Source organism: Bactrocera neohumeralis, chromosome 4, assembly GCF_024586455.1.
Source record: "Bactrocera neohumeralis isolate Rockhampton chromosome 4, APGP_CSIRO_Bneo_wtdbg2-racon-allhic-juicebox.fasta_v2, whole genome shotgun sequence".
NCBI lineage: Eukaryota > Metazoa > Arthropoda > Insecta > Diptera > Tephritidae > Bactrocera > Bactrocera neohumeralis.
Window position 1 is genome coordinate 56,131,865 of NC_065921.1, and position 17,279 is coordinate 56,149,143.

Here is a 17,279-nt window from a genome sequence, read left to right on the forward strand (position 1 = left end):
AGCTATAGTAGTTTCTGAGATATATACAAAAAACTTAGTAGGGGGCGGGGCCACGCCACATATGCCCCTCCTTAATGCGATCCTTTGTGCCAAATTTCACTTTAATATCTTTATTTATGGCTTAGTTATGACACTTTATAGGTTTTCGGTTTTCGCCATTTTGTGGGCGTGGCAGTTGGCCGATTTTGCCCATCTTCGAACTTAACCTTCTTATGGAGCCAACAAATACGTGTACCAAGTTTCAGCATGATATCTCAATTTTTACTCAAGTTACAGCTTGCACGGACGGACGGACAGACGGACGGACAGACAGACATCCGGATTTCAACTCTACTCGTCACCCTGATCACTTTGGTATATATAACCCCATATCTGACTCTTTTAGTTTTAGGACTTACAAACAACCGTTATGTGAACAAAACTATAATACTCTCCTTAGCAACTTGTTGCGAGAGTATAAAAAAAGCCTGGGTGCAGCTTCCTTCTGCAATTTCTTCCGTAAAATTTAGTGTTTCCGACGTTTTTTGTTAGTCGGTTAACGCACTTTTAGTGATTTTAAACATAACCTTTGTATGGGAAGTTGGCGCGGTTATTTTCTGATTTCTTCCACTCTTGAACTGTATATGGAAATGCCTGAAGGAAACGACTCTATAGAGTTTGGTTGACATAGCTATAGTAGTTTCCGAGATATGTACAAAAAACTTAATAGGAGGCAGGGCCACGCCCACTTTTCCAAAAAAATTACGTCCAAATATGCCCCTCCCTAATGCGATCCTTTGTGCCAAATTTCACTTTTATATCTTTATTTATGGCTTAGTTATGACACTTTATAGGTTTTCGGGTTTCGCCATTTTGTGGGCCTGGCAGTGGGCCGATTTTGCCCATCTTCGAACTTAACCTTCTTATGGAGCCAATAAATACGTGTACCAAGTTTCAGCATGATATCTCGATTTTTACTCAAGTTACAGCTTGCACGGACGGACGGACGTACAGACAGACATTCGGATTTCAACTCTACTCGTCACCCTGATCACTTTGGTATATATAACCCTATATCTGACTCTTTTAGTTTTAGGACTTACAAACAACCGTTATGTGAACAAAACTATAGTACTCTCCTTAGCAACTTTGTTGCGAGAGTATAAAAATTATAAAATTCTTCACAAAGACAAAAGCTTGATTTTGACCGGTCAGTATGGACGGTAAATGCGGCGGCTTACAGAAGGTTTCAAGATCGGAGCATATTCTTGTAGAACTCCCAAAGGTGATCTAATGACTGAAGCCCAGAGCATACTTAAATTATGGAGGGAACACTTCTCCAGCCTGCTGAATGGCAGTGAACGCACAACGCCAGGAGAAGGCGAACCCGATTCCCCAATCGATGACGATGGAGCAGACGTTCCATTACCCGACCATGAAGAAGTTCGAATAGCAATTGCCCGCCTGAAGAACAACAAGGCGGCAGGGGCCGTCGGATTGCCGGCCGAGCTATTCAAACACGGCGGCGAAGAACTGATAAGGAGCATGCATCAGCTTCTTTGTAAAATATGGTCGGACGAAAGCATGCCCAACGATTGGAATTTAAGTGTGCTATGCCCAATCCATAAAAAAGGAGACCCCACAATCTGCGCCAACTACCGTGGGATCAGCCTCCTCAACATCGCATATAAGGTTCTATCGAGCGTATTGTGTGAAAGATTAAAGCCCACTGTCAACAAACTGATTGGACCTTATCAGTGTGACTTCAGACCTGGAAAATCAACAACCGACCAGATATTCACCATGCGCCAAATCTTGGAAAAGACCCGTGAAAGGAGAATCGACACACACCACCTCTTCGTCGACTTCAAAGTAGCTTTCGACAGCACGAAAAGGAGCTGCCTTTATGCCGCGATGTCTGAATTTGGTATCCCCGCAAAACTAATACGGCTGTGTAGACTGACGTTGAGCAACACGAAAAACTCCGTCAGTATCGGGAAGGACCTCTCCGATCCGTTCGATACCAAACGAGGTTTCAGACAAGGCGACTCCCTATCGTGCGACTTCTTCAACCTGCTTCTGGAGAAAATAGTTCGAGCTGCAGAACTAAACAGAGAAGGTACCATCTTCTATAAGAGTGTATAGCTGCTGGCGTATGCCGACGATATTGATATCATCGGCCTCAACACCCGCGCCGTTAGTTCTGCTTTCTCCAGGCTGGACAAGGAAGCACAGAAAATGGGTGTGGCAGTGAACGAGGGCAAAACGAAATATCTCCTGTCATCAAACAAACAGTCGTCGCACTCGCGACTAGGCTCTCACGTCACTGTTGACAGTCATAACTTTGAAGTCGTAGATAATTTTGTCTATCTTGGAACCATCGTAAACACCACCAACAATGTTAGCCTAGAAATCCAACGCAGGATAACTCTTGCCAACAGGTGCTACTTCGGACTGAGTAGGCAATTGAGAAGCAAAGTCCTCTCTCGACGAACAAAAACCAAACTCTATAAGTCGCTCATAATTCCCGTCCTGCTATATGATGCAGAGGCTTGGGCGATGACAACAACCGATGAGTCGACGTTACGAGTTTTCGAGAGAAAAGTTCTGCGAAAGATTTGTGGTCCTTTGCGCGTTAGCCACGGCGAATACCGCATTCGATGGAACGATGTGCTGTACGAGATATACGACGACATTGACATAGTTCAGCGAATTAAAAGACAGCGGCTACGCTGGCTAGGTCATGTTGTCCGGATGGATGAAAACACTCCAGCTCTGAAAGTATTCGACGCAGTACCCGCCGGGGGAAGCAGAGGAAGAGGAAGACCTCCACTCCGTTGGAAGGACCAAGTGGAGAAGAACCTGGCTGCACTTGGAATATCCAATTGGCGCCACGTAGCGAAAAGAAGAAACGACTGGCGCGCTGTTGTTAACTCGGCTATAATCGCGTAAGCGGTGTCTACGCCAATTAAGAAGAAGAAGAAGTTTGGACGGCAGCAATATGTTATAGTAGTCCGATCTCACATGTTTGTTCGGGCAGTACTACTGTGGGCTAAAAATAGTAACAGTTTCTATATATGTTTGTGAATTTGTTGAAATATTTTTTTCTAGTTCAGTGATATCTGAGCCAAATGTTACATCAAAATAATCATTAGGGTATAGCACACGCTTGTCTTTTCGAAGAAAGTAACGTGCATTTGACGATTTTTACGATGAGTTAAATTATGCAACAAAGAAGATTCATTAAATTTCGTGTGCATAATCGAATATTTGGCACTAAAACGTTCGGAATGCTATAGAAGACCTTCGGTGATAATTTTCCAAAGTCACTAAATTTTTTTGAAAATCAGCGTCGCGTTAACGTCTGTAAAACAAAGCTTTTCAACTTCCAGGATACCATGAAAGTTGTTATTACTGGCGATGATCTGGATGATTGGATCTGTGCTTACAACCCGGAAACAGACGATCAATCGGTAGAATATCGGGACATAGTTGAGCCGAGACCGAAAAAAAGACGTCAAACTGTCATTGTTGGATTGACATGTATCATTTACGCGAAACTTTTCCTAAAAAGAGACTGAATTATGGGCCGACAACTCTTGGTTTTTGCACCACGATGGTTGATTGATTCTTTGTGAGTTTTTCGACGGATTTTTACCAATATCCTGCAGTTACAACCGTATTCACCTGACTTAGCACCGTGTGACTTCTGGCTATTCAGCAAACTCAAACGACTGCTCCTGGAAGACCGTTTTAACGCATTTAAAAACTATTCCGAGGATTGAAAAACCCTCGGCACAAGTGTATTTGCAGCAAAGGAAAATACTTTGAGGGTGACGCGTAGTAGTTTTTAAATTATGAACAAAGTCTCACTATTTGTTGTTCATGCATGGTAGTACACTGCTCAAAACGGCACTATATCGGCGCACCTTAATATAACAAATCACACCTAAGAGTAGTACGCCTTTTATATTTCGCGCTCAGAAAACAAAAACAAACATTAATCTTCGGAAAATGCTTTACTGCATTTCAAAATTCTCCAATAAGAGCTAAATACTTTTATATGCATTTTAACCAATTATCGAAGCACTTTTGCTATTCGCCTAATCTTGAAACACCCATACAGTCGACTGCTGTTTACTTTCGGACTCATACGTATCTATCCACAATTCATCACCTATCATATCTCGATCAATCGACACGTGTATTTTTTGAGCGACCAACAAATAGTGTGAGATCCCATATAAAACAAATTTTCAACAATCAAATGTATATGCAATGTCGAATGTATGCCGGTCCCACTAATGCCTGTAGTTGCCTCTAACTCACGATTGATCATATAACGGTCTTGCAATATCAGTTTGCACACTGCATCAACAGTTTTCGGAACAAGAATTCGTTTGGGAATCATCTACGACCTCGATTGAACTGACTACACCATTGAAAGACACTGGCTCTTTGTAGAGCTTCATCGCCAAATGCTATTGCTAAGATAATTTGCGTAAAAAGTTGTGAAAAACAATCTCGATTTAATTCCATTTTTTGGCTAAAATTTTAAATAACTGTAAACAACATAAATATCGCTAGTATGTCAAAACGTGCTGAATATGAATAAAATCAAAAATGTTGAACATTAAAATTGAGTGGTAAGAAGTCAGATTGCAGCAGCGGGATTGCCAGTCAGGAAATAAAAGAGGAGAGAGAAAATCTACGTAACAAATACACCACGCATAAGAACTCCACACATATTTTTAACACAATTCTACTCACCAAACAATGTACACCCCTTCGCGCGGGTAAACTTACTTGATCAGACGAAGAACCTAATCGTTTATCGTATTTCGATTGGTACTTCATTTCGCTCCCGATCGAAACCATGCATGTATTTACTTATATATGTGACCTGGTCTACGAAAAGGGAGCTAACGTGCGAAAACTAGTTTTCTGGGAAAAGCTTTTAAAAATAATCGATAGTTTCTCGTTATCTCATTAATTGTTCTCCATTTTTTTGACACCTAAGCCCCCTTTACGTAGACCGGGTCATATATATTTAGCGGAAAAATGGCAAAAAGTGGTCGATTAAATGAAGCATATTTTTTTATATATAAATATAAAAAAGTAAGTTGAAATTTGACTAGAAATACGAAAAGATTTTTCTGACTAATCAATATTTGTCCCTTTTTTTTCTACACCAATTTTGCTTATTTCCCTTTTGTATTCGATATTACGACCAGTAATTTGCTCAAATATTGAAAATTAACCCAAAACAGTAAGTAACTAAATATTCATATTAACATACATACATAAAGACACAAGCATTAACTCGAGCACACACATACAAGCCACCAAACAAAGCGTTTGTATAGTAGAAATATCGCAGACATGCAAAGCTTAATGTTGGAATATCCAGTATACCAAGAGAGCACCGGTTACTACTGATATTTAATCCACTAACATGCAGCACACTCGGCGCACATACCCATTACAGTGGGTCGATTTACAGAGAGTAAAAAACGTTAAAGCCGCATATGCGAAAAAAGTAATACGGATCATTCTGAATAACTTTGCCTTAGAGACTATAGGTCTAAAATCGGTTTCAAGCCGGCGATTTCTAAGGTGAGGGTTATTAGGGATATTAAAATTTTGCGAATTAAGTTCATTACGTAAGTCTATTTTGTTTTTCTATTGATCCTCTGTCGGAATTTGTCAGATCAAGCAACTATATCACATATCTCCCATATAAGGGATTATTCAGATTTTTTAAGCTTCACCTTATAAATTTCCTGGCTCCAAACCGATTTCAGGCCCATAGTCTCTTAGGTAAAATTGTTCAAAATGATACATAGAACATTTCCTGTTTTAGAAAAAAAATCAACCCGTTCTAATACTCATAAACACACTTCGCTGAGTTTCATCTACAAACTCACTCTGCCATAGAGCGCCTGAAGATATGCAATTATACGTGTTGAAAAATGCGCAGCTGACTGCACGCGACAGTGCGGTAAACATTTTCAGTTGCCTTTGCACATTGACCCCAACGTGTCAGGTTTACCATTACTTTTTCCAACAGTCTCCTGCCCCTTAGCACTTTCCTCTGTCTCATTTCAGCTTTTTCTCTCTGTGTCGCGCATACTAAAATATAACTGTAGTTATACATGTGTGTGTACCTTATATTTACCGACAAACGAGCGCAATTATAGGGTAGCGTGGTAGGTAAACTTTGCACGATATATTTGTAGGATATGTATGTATATACCAATATTTGCTTGTATACGTGTGTGCGTGTTTGTTATTTGCCATTGCAGGCAATGACAGCCGTTCAGCGTTAGTTAAGTGCAAATTGAGTTTATGAGTTCAAGTTAGTGGACTTAGTTACTGGACCGCGCTGTCCAGACCCTGCATATAAAGGTCGGCGTATATATGTATGAAAGTTACTCGTAATATAAAATGTACACATATAAATTTACACACTAAATGGCAACAGTATTTAATGTGTGGAGTTTTCGAGTTTGGTGTGAGTAATTTAAAAGTTTTTTTTTCTATTTTTCATTAAACGCTAATAATATAAATAAGAATATACTTTGTAATTTTCATGCATTTTTGGTTATAACAGCAAGTTTGGTTACAGCAGCTGTTTAAGTCGGTACACCTTCGTAGTGCCTTGCGATTTTTACTATGGATAAAAATATCGAACAAAGAATTTGTCTAAAATTTTATATTTCTAATCAAATTTCGTGTGCGGAATCGTTGCGAATATAGGAAAATGCTTATGATGATTCAGTTTTAATAAAAACACAATTCGTACAAAGGCTTTACAGACCAGGTCCAGAGAGCGTTGAAGACATGCATCGTTCTGGAGGACCTTCGACTTCTTTAACTGATGAAAATATTAAAAAAATTGAGGATATGGCACTTCAAAATCGTCAGGCAAGTGTTAGTTAGATGGCAAGATCTCCACTTGTGGTGCGAGTACGTTCGAATGATTTTAGTGGATATTTAGAGTATTAATCGTATTCTTACCCGACATGTCCCGACAAAGCTGATTTTTTTATCAAAAAGATTACGATTGTTACCGATTTTAAAGCCAAAAACGCAATGAATACCATCGATCCACCACTGTATTCACCACATTTTTTCTTGTTCCCCAAACTGAATTTGCCGTTTCGTGGTACACGTTTTCACTCGATCGATGTGATAAAACAAAGTTCGCTGAAGGCCATCGTAAATAGTGATTATGAAAAGTGTTTCGAATACTGGAAAATCGTTGAAAAAAGTGTATTACATCTGTCGGGGATTACTTTGAAAGCGAGAAAATAAATATTGATGAATAATTAAATATTTTGTATTTTATTTACAATCCATGGTTACTTTTTTCACAATTTATGTAGATTTCAAAATGCAAAGGCAATCGAAATAGTTACATTGACGTACAAAATAATGTACTTTCAAGGATTTTAGTAAGAGAAGGGAGAATGAGAATATAAACAGTTTAAGGATATCATTACATCCTGAGGTGCTTATGTAATGCTAATTGTATGGTACTTATATAATAATGTTTTTGAAGTAGTAAAGGAAACGTTAACTAGTTTCTGGTATTATAAGCCAATACCAAGAGAAATAGAATATAGTTGAAGACAATAGTTATGATAATGTTGATATTATAGAAATTAAAATAACAGCGATGTATACTCGAGAGTAATTGAATGTATTTATTATTGTCGGGGTGATCGACGATATATTTGCCGGTGTGCCAAATAAAAATAAAAACTATTAGAAATCGGGTAACAATTCAGATGTATTGATGTATATTTGAATACGTGTAATACATGTATATATGTGTGTCAATAAATATTATAATTTGTATGGGTATAAATCAGGGGTGATTTATAAATATATATATATGAATATAAATAAACTGAATAAAACCTGATGTGGTTAGTGCTGCTGTGGAGTTGTTGTAACTGCTGATGCTGCTGCTATAAGGTTTTTCGCCTGTTCACTGTGGTGATTGGTTTGATTGTGTCTTTTTGTTTCATTGGGTGCTTCGCTGTTATAATGGCGCTGTTGGGTGTTTTTTGCATTGTCCTCTAATTCGTATTTAGACGAGTTAGGAGGACAATGCAGGGATGTGTTCATTTGGTATGAACATCCCGGCCGCCTTGCAGTGTCTGCGAATAAAAAGATTTTTAGATCTATTTTGAATTGGGTAAATGACTAATGTTATGAACGGGCTGGAGGTATACTTGGGTTTTAAATCGCACAAGCACCGGTTAAAGTCCAACCGAGTGCGGTGTTTTGTGCGATCACGGTGCTGTTATCAGGGTTGAATAAGTCGGGTTTCATCAATCTTGGGTAGATGTCAGCTCCCAGTTCCAACATGATTTTGTCGTCTTTCCAAAATGTAGGGTCGGCTAGGACTAAGTGGTCGAACTTTTTAATGATTTCGCCACTTAAGTCACGATTATAGGGTCGGGTCGGTAAATCATGCGTCAATAGGCAGTTAACTTCGGCGTGCCAGTCGGAATCAGTTAATGATCCGATTACGACTTTACATATACGATACGAGTCGAGGTACGTTTTCGGTAACCTCAGACTCTGGACCAGTTCTGACGCAATCATGGTCACTTTTCGGGTCGGGTTTATTATGGCTCGTATTTTGTGCCATTTGCCATCGTGTTTCACTTTGACCATGACGGTTGGGATGAGGGTCGGCTTGGCCAGTAACGTGGGTAGATCCTCTTGTCCGTGTAATCGCTTTTTGCCTTTTGCTGTTTTCTTTTGCTCTTCGCAAAACAACCTGGGGTGTCCATGTAGGGTTGAATGGTGTTCCCCGTTACACGTGGCACATCGTTTTTTACTTGTGCACTTTTGGGTGGAATGCGATCTGGCCAAGCAATTGACGCAATACTTATGTTTAATGACTGCGTCAAACTTTTCGCTAATGTTCATTATGGTGAATTTTGAACACGTTACCAGTCTATGGTCTTTTTACACAATCCACAGGCGACGTGTTTGTGCGTTCGCTTTGATGAACGGCTGATAGTACGCCGGGCTGTGCGATGGGTACTTCCTCGTTCTTCTCTAATAGAGGAACGGCTGATGGTACGTCGGGCCGTGCGATTCGTATTTCCACGCTCCTCTCGAATGGGGGAAAGGGTCGCTTTAAAGCGATGCAGGCGTCTTGCCAGGGTTCCTTCGTCGGAGAGTGGGCTGATGCTACGAGTCGAGCTGAGGGATCGCACAGTGAATGTGGGGCTGCTTTGGCGGCTGCAAATGGACTTCGTACTGCTTTGAGGGGCCATGTCACTATAAGGAAATAAGATTAATTATTTGGTAAAGTGACTATTTTGGTTATTGGGCGGGTAATTATTCCCTGAGAGGTACGTATGTCAACTATTCTTGTTTTGTTGTCTGCACCGAGATACGTTTTTTCGATGCGACCAAGTCTCCACTCATTTGGGGGTAGAGTTTCTTGACGTATAACTACCATATCGTTAACGTCTATGTTGCGTTGAGGGTATTTCCACTTACATATATCTTTGTGGAGTTCTTTCAAATATTCTTCTTTCCATCGTTTGCAGAAGTGTTGATGGAGTATCTTCAGTTTCTGCCATCTTTGTGCGATGCTTAGATGTGCATCTTCTAAGTTAGGTTCTGCTGGGATTAATAAAGGGGTACCTATTAAGAAATGACCTGGAGTTAAAGGTTCTAAATTTGTTGGGTCTTCACTTAATGGGCTTAAAGGGCGAGAATTCAAGCAACTTTCGATTCGGGTTAAAAGGGTTGCTAGTTCTTCGAAAGTGAATTTCTGGTTCTGAGACACCTTTTTCAAGTGGCTCTTTAAACTTTTCACTCCTGCTTCCCAGAGTCCACCCATGTGTGGAGCTCCTGGAGGATTAAAGTGCCAGTTGATGTTTTGGTGTGCTTCACTAGCTGTTAATTGAGTTTTCAATGACTTCATGAATTCTCGCCGATCTTTAATTAAAAGTTTAGACGCTCCAACGAAATTAGTTCCATTGTCCGAATAGAGATCGGCGGGACATCCGCGCCTGGAAAAGAAACGTGCGAATGCGGCCATGAATGCGTTGGTGGTGAGATCACTTACTGGCTCTAGATGTATTGCTTTGGTTGCAAAACAAACAAATACGCATACATAACCTTTTGTGATCAGACATGCTCTGCCGGTGTAATTTTTTATGTCATAGGGACCGGCGAAATCGATTCCTGTTGCTGCGAATGGACGGGTTAAGGTGGTACGTTCTGTGGGTAGTGCTGCCATAATATGAATAGTGTTACGCTTTTTGTGCAAAACGCAAGTTTTGCACTGATGAATGGTAGACTTGATGAGGGTTTTCAGCTTCGGTATCCAGAATTCCGAACGCATAAGTCGTAAGACTAGCTGGTTGCCGCCATGAAGGGTTATTAGATGGGTAAATTTGGTGAGTTGTTTGGCTAATCGACTGCTATAGGGTAATATAATCGGATAACGTTCGTTGTATGATAATGCCGCTGAATTGCTCAACCGACCATTAACTCGCATTATTCCTTTGGGATCGATTAAAGGGTTTAGTGTCAAAATTGTACTTTTTTTGGGTATGCTGGTTTTCTGGGTTAAGGCTTCATACTCTTCTTGGAAATACTTCTTTTGGGATAAAATAATTAGCTTCGTGCGGGTAGTGTTGAACTCCTCTGGAGTTATTTCCAACGTCGTGTATGACTGTTGTGTTTTATTGGGTGACGCATTCGAACAGAATCGTAACAAATATGCTACAACTCGAATGGCTTTGGGTAAGGACGAGAATCTATCCAGGATATCCTCTTGTGTTGTGTTCACGAAGGTCTTGATTGGCCGGAGTTCCAGTGTTGTATCGCTTGATTTTTTGGTAACTGGCCAGTGTATTGGGTCGAGTGTTAGCCATTGGGGTCCGTGCCACCAGAGGTTATTATTAACCATTTCCAGAGGTGTGCTTCCGCGAGTAGCTAGATCTGCTGGGTTGTCTTGACTTTCGACGTGAGTCCAATTTTTGGTTCCAACCTTTTCTGCGATTGTGGCAATTCGGTGGGATACAAAGGTTGTCCATGTACATGGGGGTTTGCTAAGCCATGAAAGAACAATTGTGGAATCCGTCCAAAGGTGAGTACGGTATTGGGTTATACTTAATTGGGGTAGTGTTGCATCCACGAGATTCGCCAGAAGTACTGCTCCGCAAAGTTTCAGCCTTGGTAATGATATAGTTTTTATTGGGGCCACACGAGTCTTGGATACCAAAAGGGTTGTCCAGGTATTTGCGTTTGTAGAAACACTGATATATAGGGCTGCTGCGTAGGCCTTTTCAGATGCGTCAGAGAATCCATGAAAATTGATGATCGCCGATGTCGAAAAGTGGGTCCATCGAGGAATTTCAATGAGATTTAGGGAATCGTAGTCCTTTATGAATATTTTCCATCGATGGAGGGTTAAGGGTTTCAGACATTCATCCCAATCGGATTTATCAAGCCAGATCTGTTGCATTATTATTTTTGCTGTGACTACAACAGGGCTGAGCCAACCAGCTGGGTCAAACAATTTTGCTATGATCGATAGTACTTCTCTTTTAGTATATGACGTTTTATCCTGAATAGGGTTGATGAGAAAAAAGAAAGCATCTTTTTTTGCATTCCATCTGATTCCTAGTGTTTTTGTGTTATTGGATTCTGGTAAACTGAGTGAGTTGGTATCCAATAGATGTTCTTGTGGGATTCCAGATAAAACTTTTGGGTCATTTGAGGTCCATTTGCGTAGAGCGAATCCTGCGGACTTTAAAAATGAAGTGAGTTCATCTCGTGCCAATATCGCTGTTGGTATGTCATGTGCTCCTGCAAGTACATCATCAACATACATTCCGTTTCGAAGTATCTCTGCTGCCAGTGGGTGGGTTCCTTGTACATCATCCGCTAATTTGAGGAGGGTACGGATAGCTAAAAATGGAGCACAGTTAATGCCAAACGTAACAGTTTGTAATTCAAAATCTTCTATAGGGTCGTTAGGGGATTTCCTAAATAAGATTCTTTGAAACGGAGTGTATCTGCTTTCAACGAGTATTTGACGATACATTTTTTGGATATCTGCGTTGAATACGATTCGAAACATTCGCCATTTTACTACTAGGATTACGAGGTCTGCTTGTAGAATGGGTCCAGTATGTTGTACATCATTGAGGCTGTTCCTGTTCGAGGTGGGGCATGATGCGTTGAATACCACTCGCAGTTGAGTCGTTATGCGATCCGGTTTGATGACTGCGTGATGTGGCAGATAATACGTTTTCGTATTATCCGCAGGGTCGTATTCAACTTTGGTCATATGACCGAGTTCCAAATACTCGTTGATGGCCTTGTCGTATTCCGCTTTTATTTCGGGTTTTCTCGACAATGATTTTTCATTTCGAAGAAATTGAGCTAGAGCTATGTGTCTTGAGTTGCCCAATTCTATGTTTTCCGGGGTTTTAAAGGGTAATGTTACCACATAGCGCCCATCTGAGTTTCTGTGGGTCGTATTTTTATAAATTTGCTCACAAACTATATCTGAAGTTGATGGTAGAGGCTTCCTTGGAACTTCTTCAACTTCCCAAAATTGTGTGAGCAACTTGTCTGGGGTCATCTTATTGAAAAATGACATTATTGAGGGTGATAAGGGTTTTTCTGGTGTGGGTCCGGATAAAATCCATCCGAATTCCGTTTCTTGGGCTAGAAGGGTCCCGAGTACATTTTTCCGTACACCACTGAGAATTATTTGTGGGTACAGGTCACTTCCGATCAATATGTCCACTGGTCTGGGTTTATAAAAGTGAGGGTCAGCTAAGCTAAAACCGAAATCTGTATTAGTGATGATCGAATTAAGTGAGTGAGTGGGTAAATTATTGGTTAAAGTTTTTAGGATAAACGCATGTGTTGTTATCTTAAACTCATTTCTTGTTGATGAACGAAGGGTGAGTTCACAAATTTTGGAGGGTGTTGCCGAAACGGTGTTGTTCAATCCTGTCACTTGTGCATTTTTCCTGAATGTGGGTATGTCCAATTTTCTCTGGAATTTCTCTGAAATAAAAGTGGCTTCCGACCCGGAGTCGACTAATGCGCGAGCTGTGAATATTTGCCCTTTGTATAAAACTTGGACTACAGCAGTACCTAACAAAATCTGCTTCCCACTGAAGTTTTGAGGGTCTTGGGTTTTATTATTAGTGGACTGTAAGAGGGTTGTGTAGGCTTGCGGATTGGTATTGGTATTAAGGGTCTGGGAGGTACTACTGCTGTTTGGGTCAAGAGGTGGGTTTGAAGCTCTTGATCCTTGCGGGGGGGATTGGGAACGGGTTGGTGTATCCCTATGCAGAAGTGTGTTATGTTTCTTTCTGCATATTCTACAAGAATATTTGCTCTTGCAATCTCTGAAACTGTGAGATAATGCAAGGCAATTGAAACAATAACCATTACTTTTTACTGTGTTTATTCGGGTCTCAACATTCATTTGTAAAAACTTTGGGCATTCTCGAATTGAATGTTGTGTTCTACAAAGCTTACAACTTTCAATGTCTTGAGGCTTTTTTGAAAAGTTGTTGCCTCTAACTGGGTGTGCACTAGCGTGTGAAAAATCCAGGGTCGAAGTTCCGGAAACATTAGCGTGAAATGTGCTGAACTTCCTGTCTTTTCCTTTTCTATAGGATCCACTGTCGGTTTGGGTTACTGGAACGGGTTCAGTTAAATTTCCTACGGCTTCCAAAGATTTATATCGATGGGTGAGAAACGCGTCGAAAGTTTTCCTGGATGGTATTTCCGAGTTATCTTCTAGGGTGTCCTCGAATTGATGAAGTAGGGTTTTGGGTAGTTTCAAACCGCATAAGAATATTAAGATGGGGTCCCAGCTACTTGTGTCTATGTACACGTTGTGCAGAGTTGTGATACAATTGTTGACGGTCCTCTGAAGGTGTTTAATCGCGCTTCCACTTTCTTGGGTTGCTTGTGGTAAGTTGAATAAAATCTTCAATTGCGCGTTGACCTGAACTCGTTTGTTCTCGTATTGGGATACCAGGTCTCTCCATGCCATCAGGAAACCATCATTTGTTAAGGGTGCATTTTTAACAATTGCTCTTGCTTCTCCTCGGGTTTTTGGAATGGAACAGTTTTTCCACGTTGCTGATTTTGTGATTGTTTACGTATATAGCGTAAACATATCTCGGAATGAAGGCCAGGTAGCGAAATCTCCATAAAATATGTCCGTATCACAAGGGGGTATGTGAATTGAGGGTCCTATGTCCCGCGATGTATATTCCTCTGAAACTCGTTCCTTTATTATTGGGGTTGGGGTCTTGAGATCATCAATAGCTTGATTGATGGATCCTAAACATTTTAAATATAATTGATGACCTTTCTTAAACTTTTCTTTGATTTTTGCAAAATCAATAGTTTCACCGGGTTTTTGTGGGGTTCTACGAAAGGCATCGTACGATTTGTTTGCCTTGTCATATATCGCGTTGAGTTCAACCCTTTTTATTTCCAGGGTATAAATTGACTCATCTTCGGGTTGGGTGTCGTAATGTTCCTCAATGTATTCGAACAAATCGGAAATACAAAATTTAAACTCTTCCATTATTATTAAAAAAATCACTTAACCGGGTCGTAAGAATTAATTAAATTGAAATAAAACAAATAATAAATTTGAAAAAATAATTCTTTATTTTGTTTTGAATTGTAATAAGTTAATAAGTAACGACTTTACTTGTTTATTCGAAGTGTATATTTTGTACCGCAAAATATGATGGGTGGAATTCCAAAAAACGAAAAATTTCCTAATGGGTCTTTTGAAATTTTTCCTACCGGGTCTGTTTTTTGTTTGCTCACACTGCACTTGCAGTCAACGTTAGTTCGTTGTTAGTAGAGCGGGTAAAGCAATAAACATATATACGTGTGGGTACAAGTCGGTGCCAAAAAATTATATGTGTTTGTTTGTATATGAACGGGTAAAGTGCAAAGCGGAATATGGCAATAACAAAGGTTGCAAATACTTTGTGCTTAATACCGGTTAAGCAAAAGATTTACTTTGGAATAGAATATTAATTTTGTTCTTGTTTCACTTTGCCGTTTTATTCCGTTTTGCACTAATTTATTTCATTATATTTTAAATAAATTTGAATTTGGGTACTTACAATTTTTTCCACGTATTTGTTTTTGCTGTGCAGTTGATTGGGTGGGTAAATTTTAATCCGCAGGATCCAAAATATTGTTGATTGGGTTGCTGAATTTGTATGAATCTGATGTTCCAAACGATGATTGATTGGGTGGGTGCAAATTTGTTGATCCAAACGATGATTATTGGAGTGGGTTTATTTTAAAAGGCAGAAAATCCGGTTTGAAGGACCAAAATGTCATGTTGATCGACGATATATTTGCCGGTGTGCCAAATAAAAATAAAAACTATTAGAAATCGGGTAACAATTCAGATGTATTGATGTATATTTGAATACGTGTAATACATGTATATATGTGTGTCAATAAATATTATAATTTGTATGGGTATAAATCAGGGGTGATTTACAAATATAAGTATATATATTAATATAAATAAACTGAATAAAACCTGATGTGGTTAGTTTTTCCCGCGTTGAGTCGATTTTACTGCTGCTGTTGTTGTTGTCGCTGCTAATACTGCTGCTGTGGAGTTGTTGTAACTGCTGATGCTGCTGCTGTAAGGTTTTTCGCCTGTTCACTGTGGTGATTGGTTTGATTGTGTCTTTTTGTTTCGTTGGGTGCTTCGCTGTTATGTTGGCGCTGTTGGGTGTTTTTTGCATTGTCCTCTAATTCGTATTTAGACGAGTTAGGAGGACAATGCAGGGATGTGTTCATTTGGTATGAACAATTATGGTACAAATTAAAAATAGTATTTGTTTTAGAATTAAATAAATTCACGTTTTTTTTTGTTTGCGTACTTCATGTTCTACTATTTTGACTAGAGCTCGCACAGAGCCACCATATTCACAACTATAGAGAGACACCTTGACAATGGCTGTCAGCTTAAATTCTGATATTGAGATAAAAAAAATTTAATTTTAAATTTTTACTCCCAGACATCTTGGATCATAAACTTAAAATCTACTTCTAAAAATTAAAATATAAAAATGTATGTTTTAAGTCAAACATCGAAATTAAAAACTTAAAAATTAACTTTTAATCGAAGATGTTGAGAAAAATTGATTCCATTTTGGGAATGAATGAAAATCTAATTTATAATCCAAAAGTTTTCAAATAGAAAATTCACAACCCTTACGATATGGATATGTAGATGCTTTTATATTGCATATATATACTATATATATTATATTATTATTATATATATGTATATTATATATATATATATATATTCACAATTTTTAAATGTAAATCGATCTCGCTAATTCTGAAGAAAGTCAACTAACCTATTGTGTAACAGTTTGTATGTTTCACATAATAGTACAGTCATTTAGTATTTTTACTTGGAAAGTTTTCCGGGGTTTTGAAATTTGGCAATTTTATAGATTTTGGTATGCTCTTGCCAAATTTCAACTTTGCCACCTCGTATGTTTGCCGCTCCGCTGCCATATTGAAAAAATGGCGTCCAAAAGCAGTTTTTTGATAATAACTCCTTTCCGGCTCATTTTACAGGAAAACCATATCCAAACAAATTAAAAGTAGAGGAAATTTCCTACAATTTATGTCTTAACCTTTTCTTTCCTAAAATCAAGTTTCGGCCCTACGAGCACCGTAAAGTGTAATTCAATACACGTTTCGGCAGATATACTCATTTCCCCACCACCATGAGGTAGAGAAATCGGCGCATTATTTTTATCGTGATATCCCAAGTATTTATTTGCTCGAGAATAGTGTTCGTTTCTTTTTCGTCAATGTCGTCTTGTGACGAAAATGGCGAATTATCGCAAGAACCACCACAGTTCGTGCACACAACGAAGCGCTTTAGTCCTGCTTTTCTGCATCCGCAAGCTTTTTGACAATCTTTGTTGCATTTGCAAGAAATAAGTTTCAGTAAGCTTTCCGGAGCAGGGGGATAGAATGTAGTAACAGGAATGAGCCCGTTCTTGTCTTTTTTTCCATCCCCATTGTTCTGCATTTTTTTCGTTTCCATACCATTGTTGAATTTGGTGATAAGTTCGAAACGAATGTTGTCGTGCTGCTGCTTGTGTTGGTGGTAGCGACGCAATATTGAATTTTCTCTTATATGCTGATGCTGGGAAGCATGCACATCTATATTTATTTAGAGATGTACTTTTCCGACTTTTCAG

General features: G+C 39.3%; 1 protein-coding gene across 1 annotated transcript; it reads right to left on the reverse strand.

Moving 5' to 3' along the window:
* Window positions 1–8,956: 8,956 nt before the first annotated feature.
* Window positions 8,957–10,933, reverse strand: LOC126755778 (uncharacterized). Its single transcript, XM_050468510.1, has 2 exons — window positions 9,511–10,933; window positions 8,957–9,285 (listed from the first exon to the last, which is right to left on the reverse strand). Exons 1-2 carry the CDS (start codon window positions 10,931–10,933, stop codon window positions 8,957–8,959), a joined length of 1,752 nt encoding a protein of 583 aa, XP_050324467.1.
* Window positions 10,934–17,279: the final 6,346 nt, after the last annotated feature.

What these genes read in the sequence shown, in the direction of transcription:
- LOC126755778 (XM_050468510.1), bottom strand. Translation starts at nt 10,933, where the DNA reads ATGGTTAATAATAACCTCTGGTGGCACGGACCCCAATGGCTAACACTC. An exon ending in AGAACTCCACAAAGATATAT is followed by an intron (nt 9,286 to 9,510) that starts GTAAGTGGAAAT and finishes ATTTCCTTATAG; the next exon opens with TGACATGGCCCCTCAAAGCA.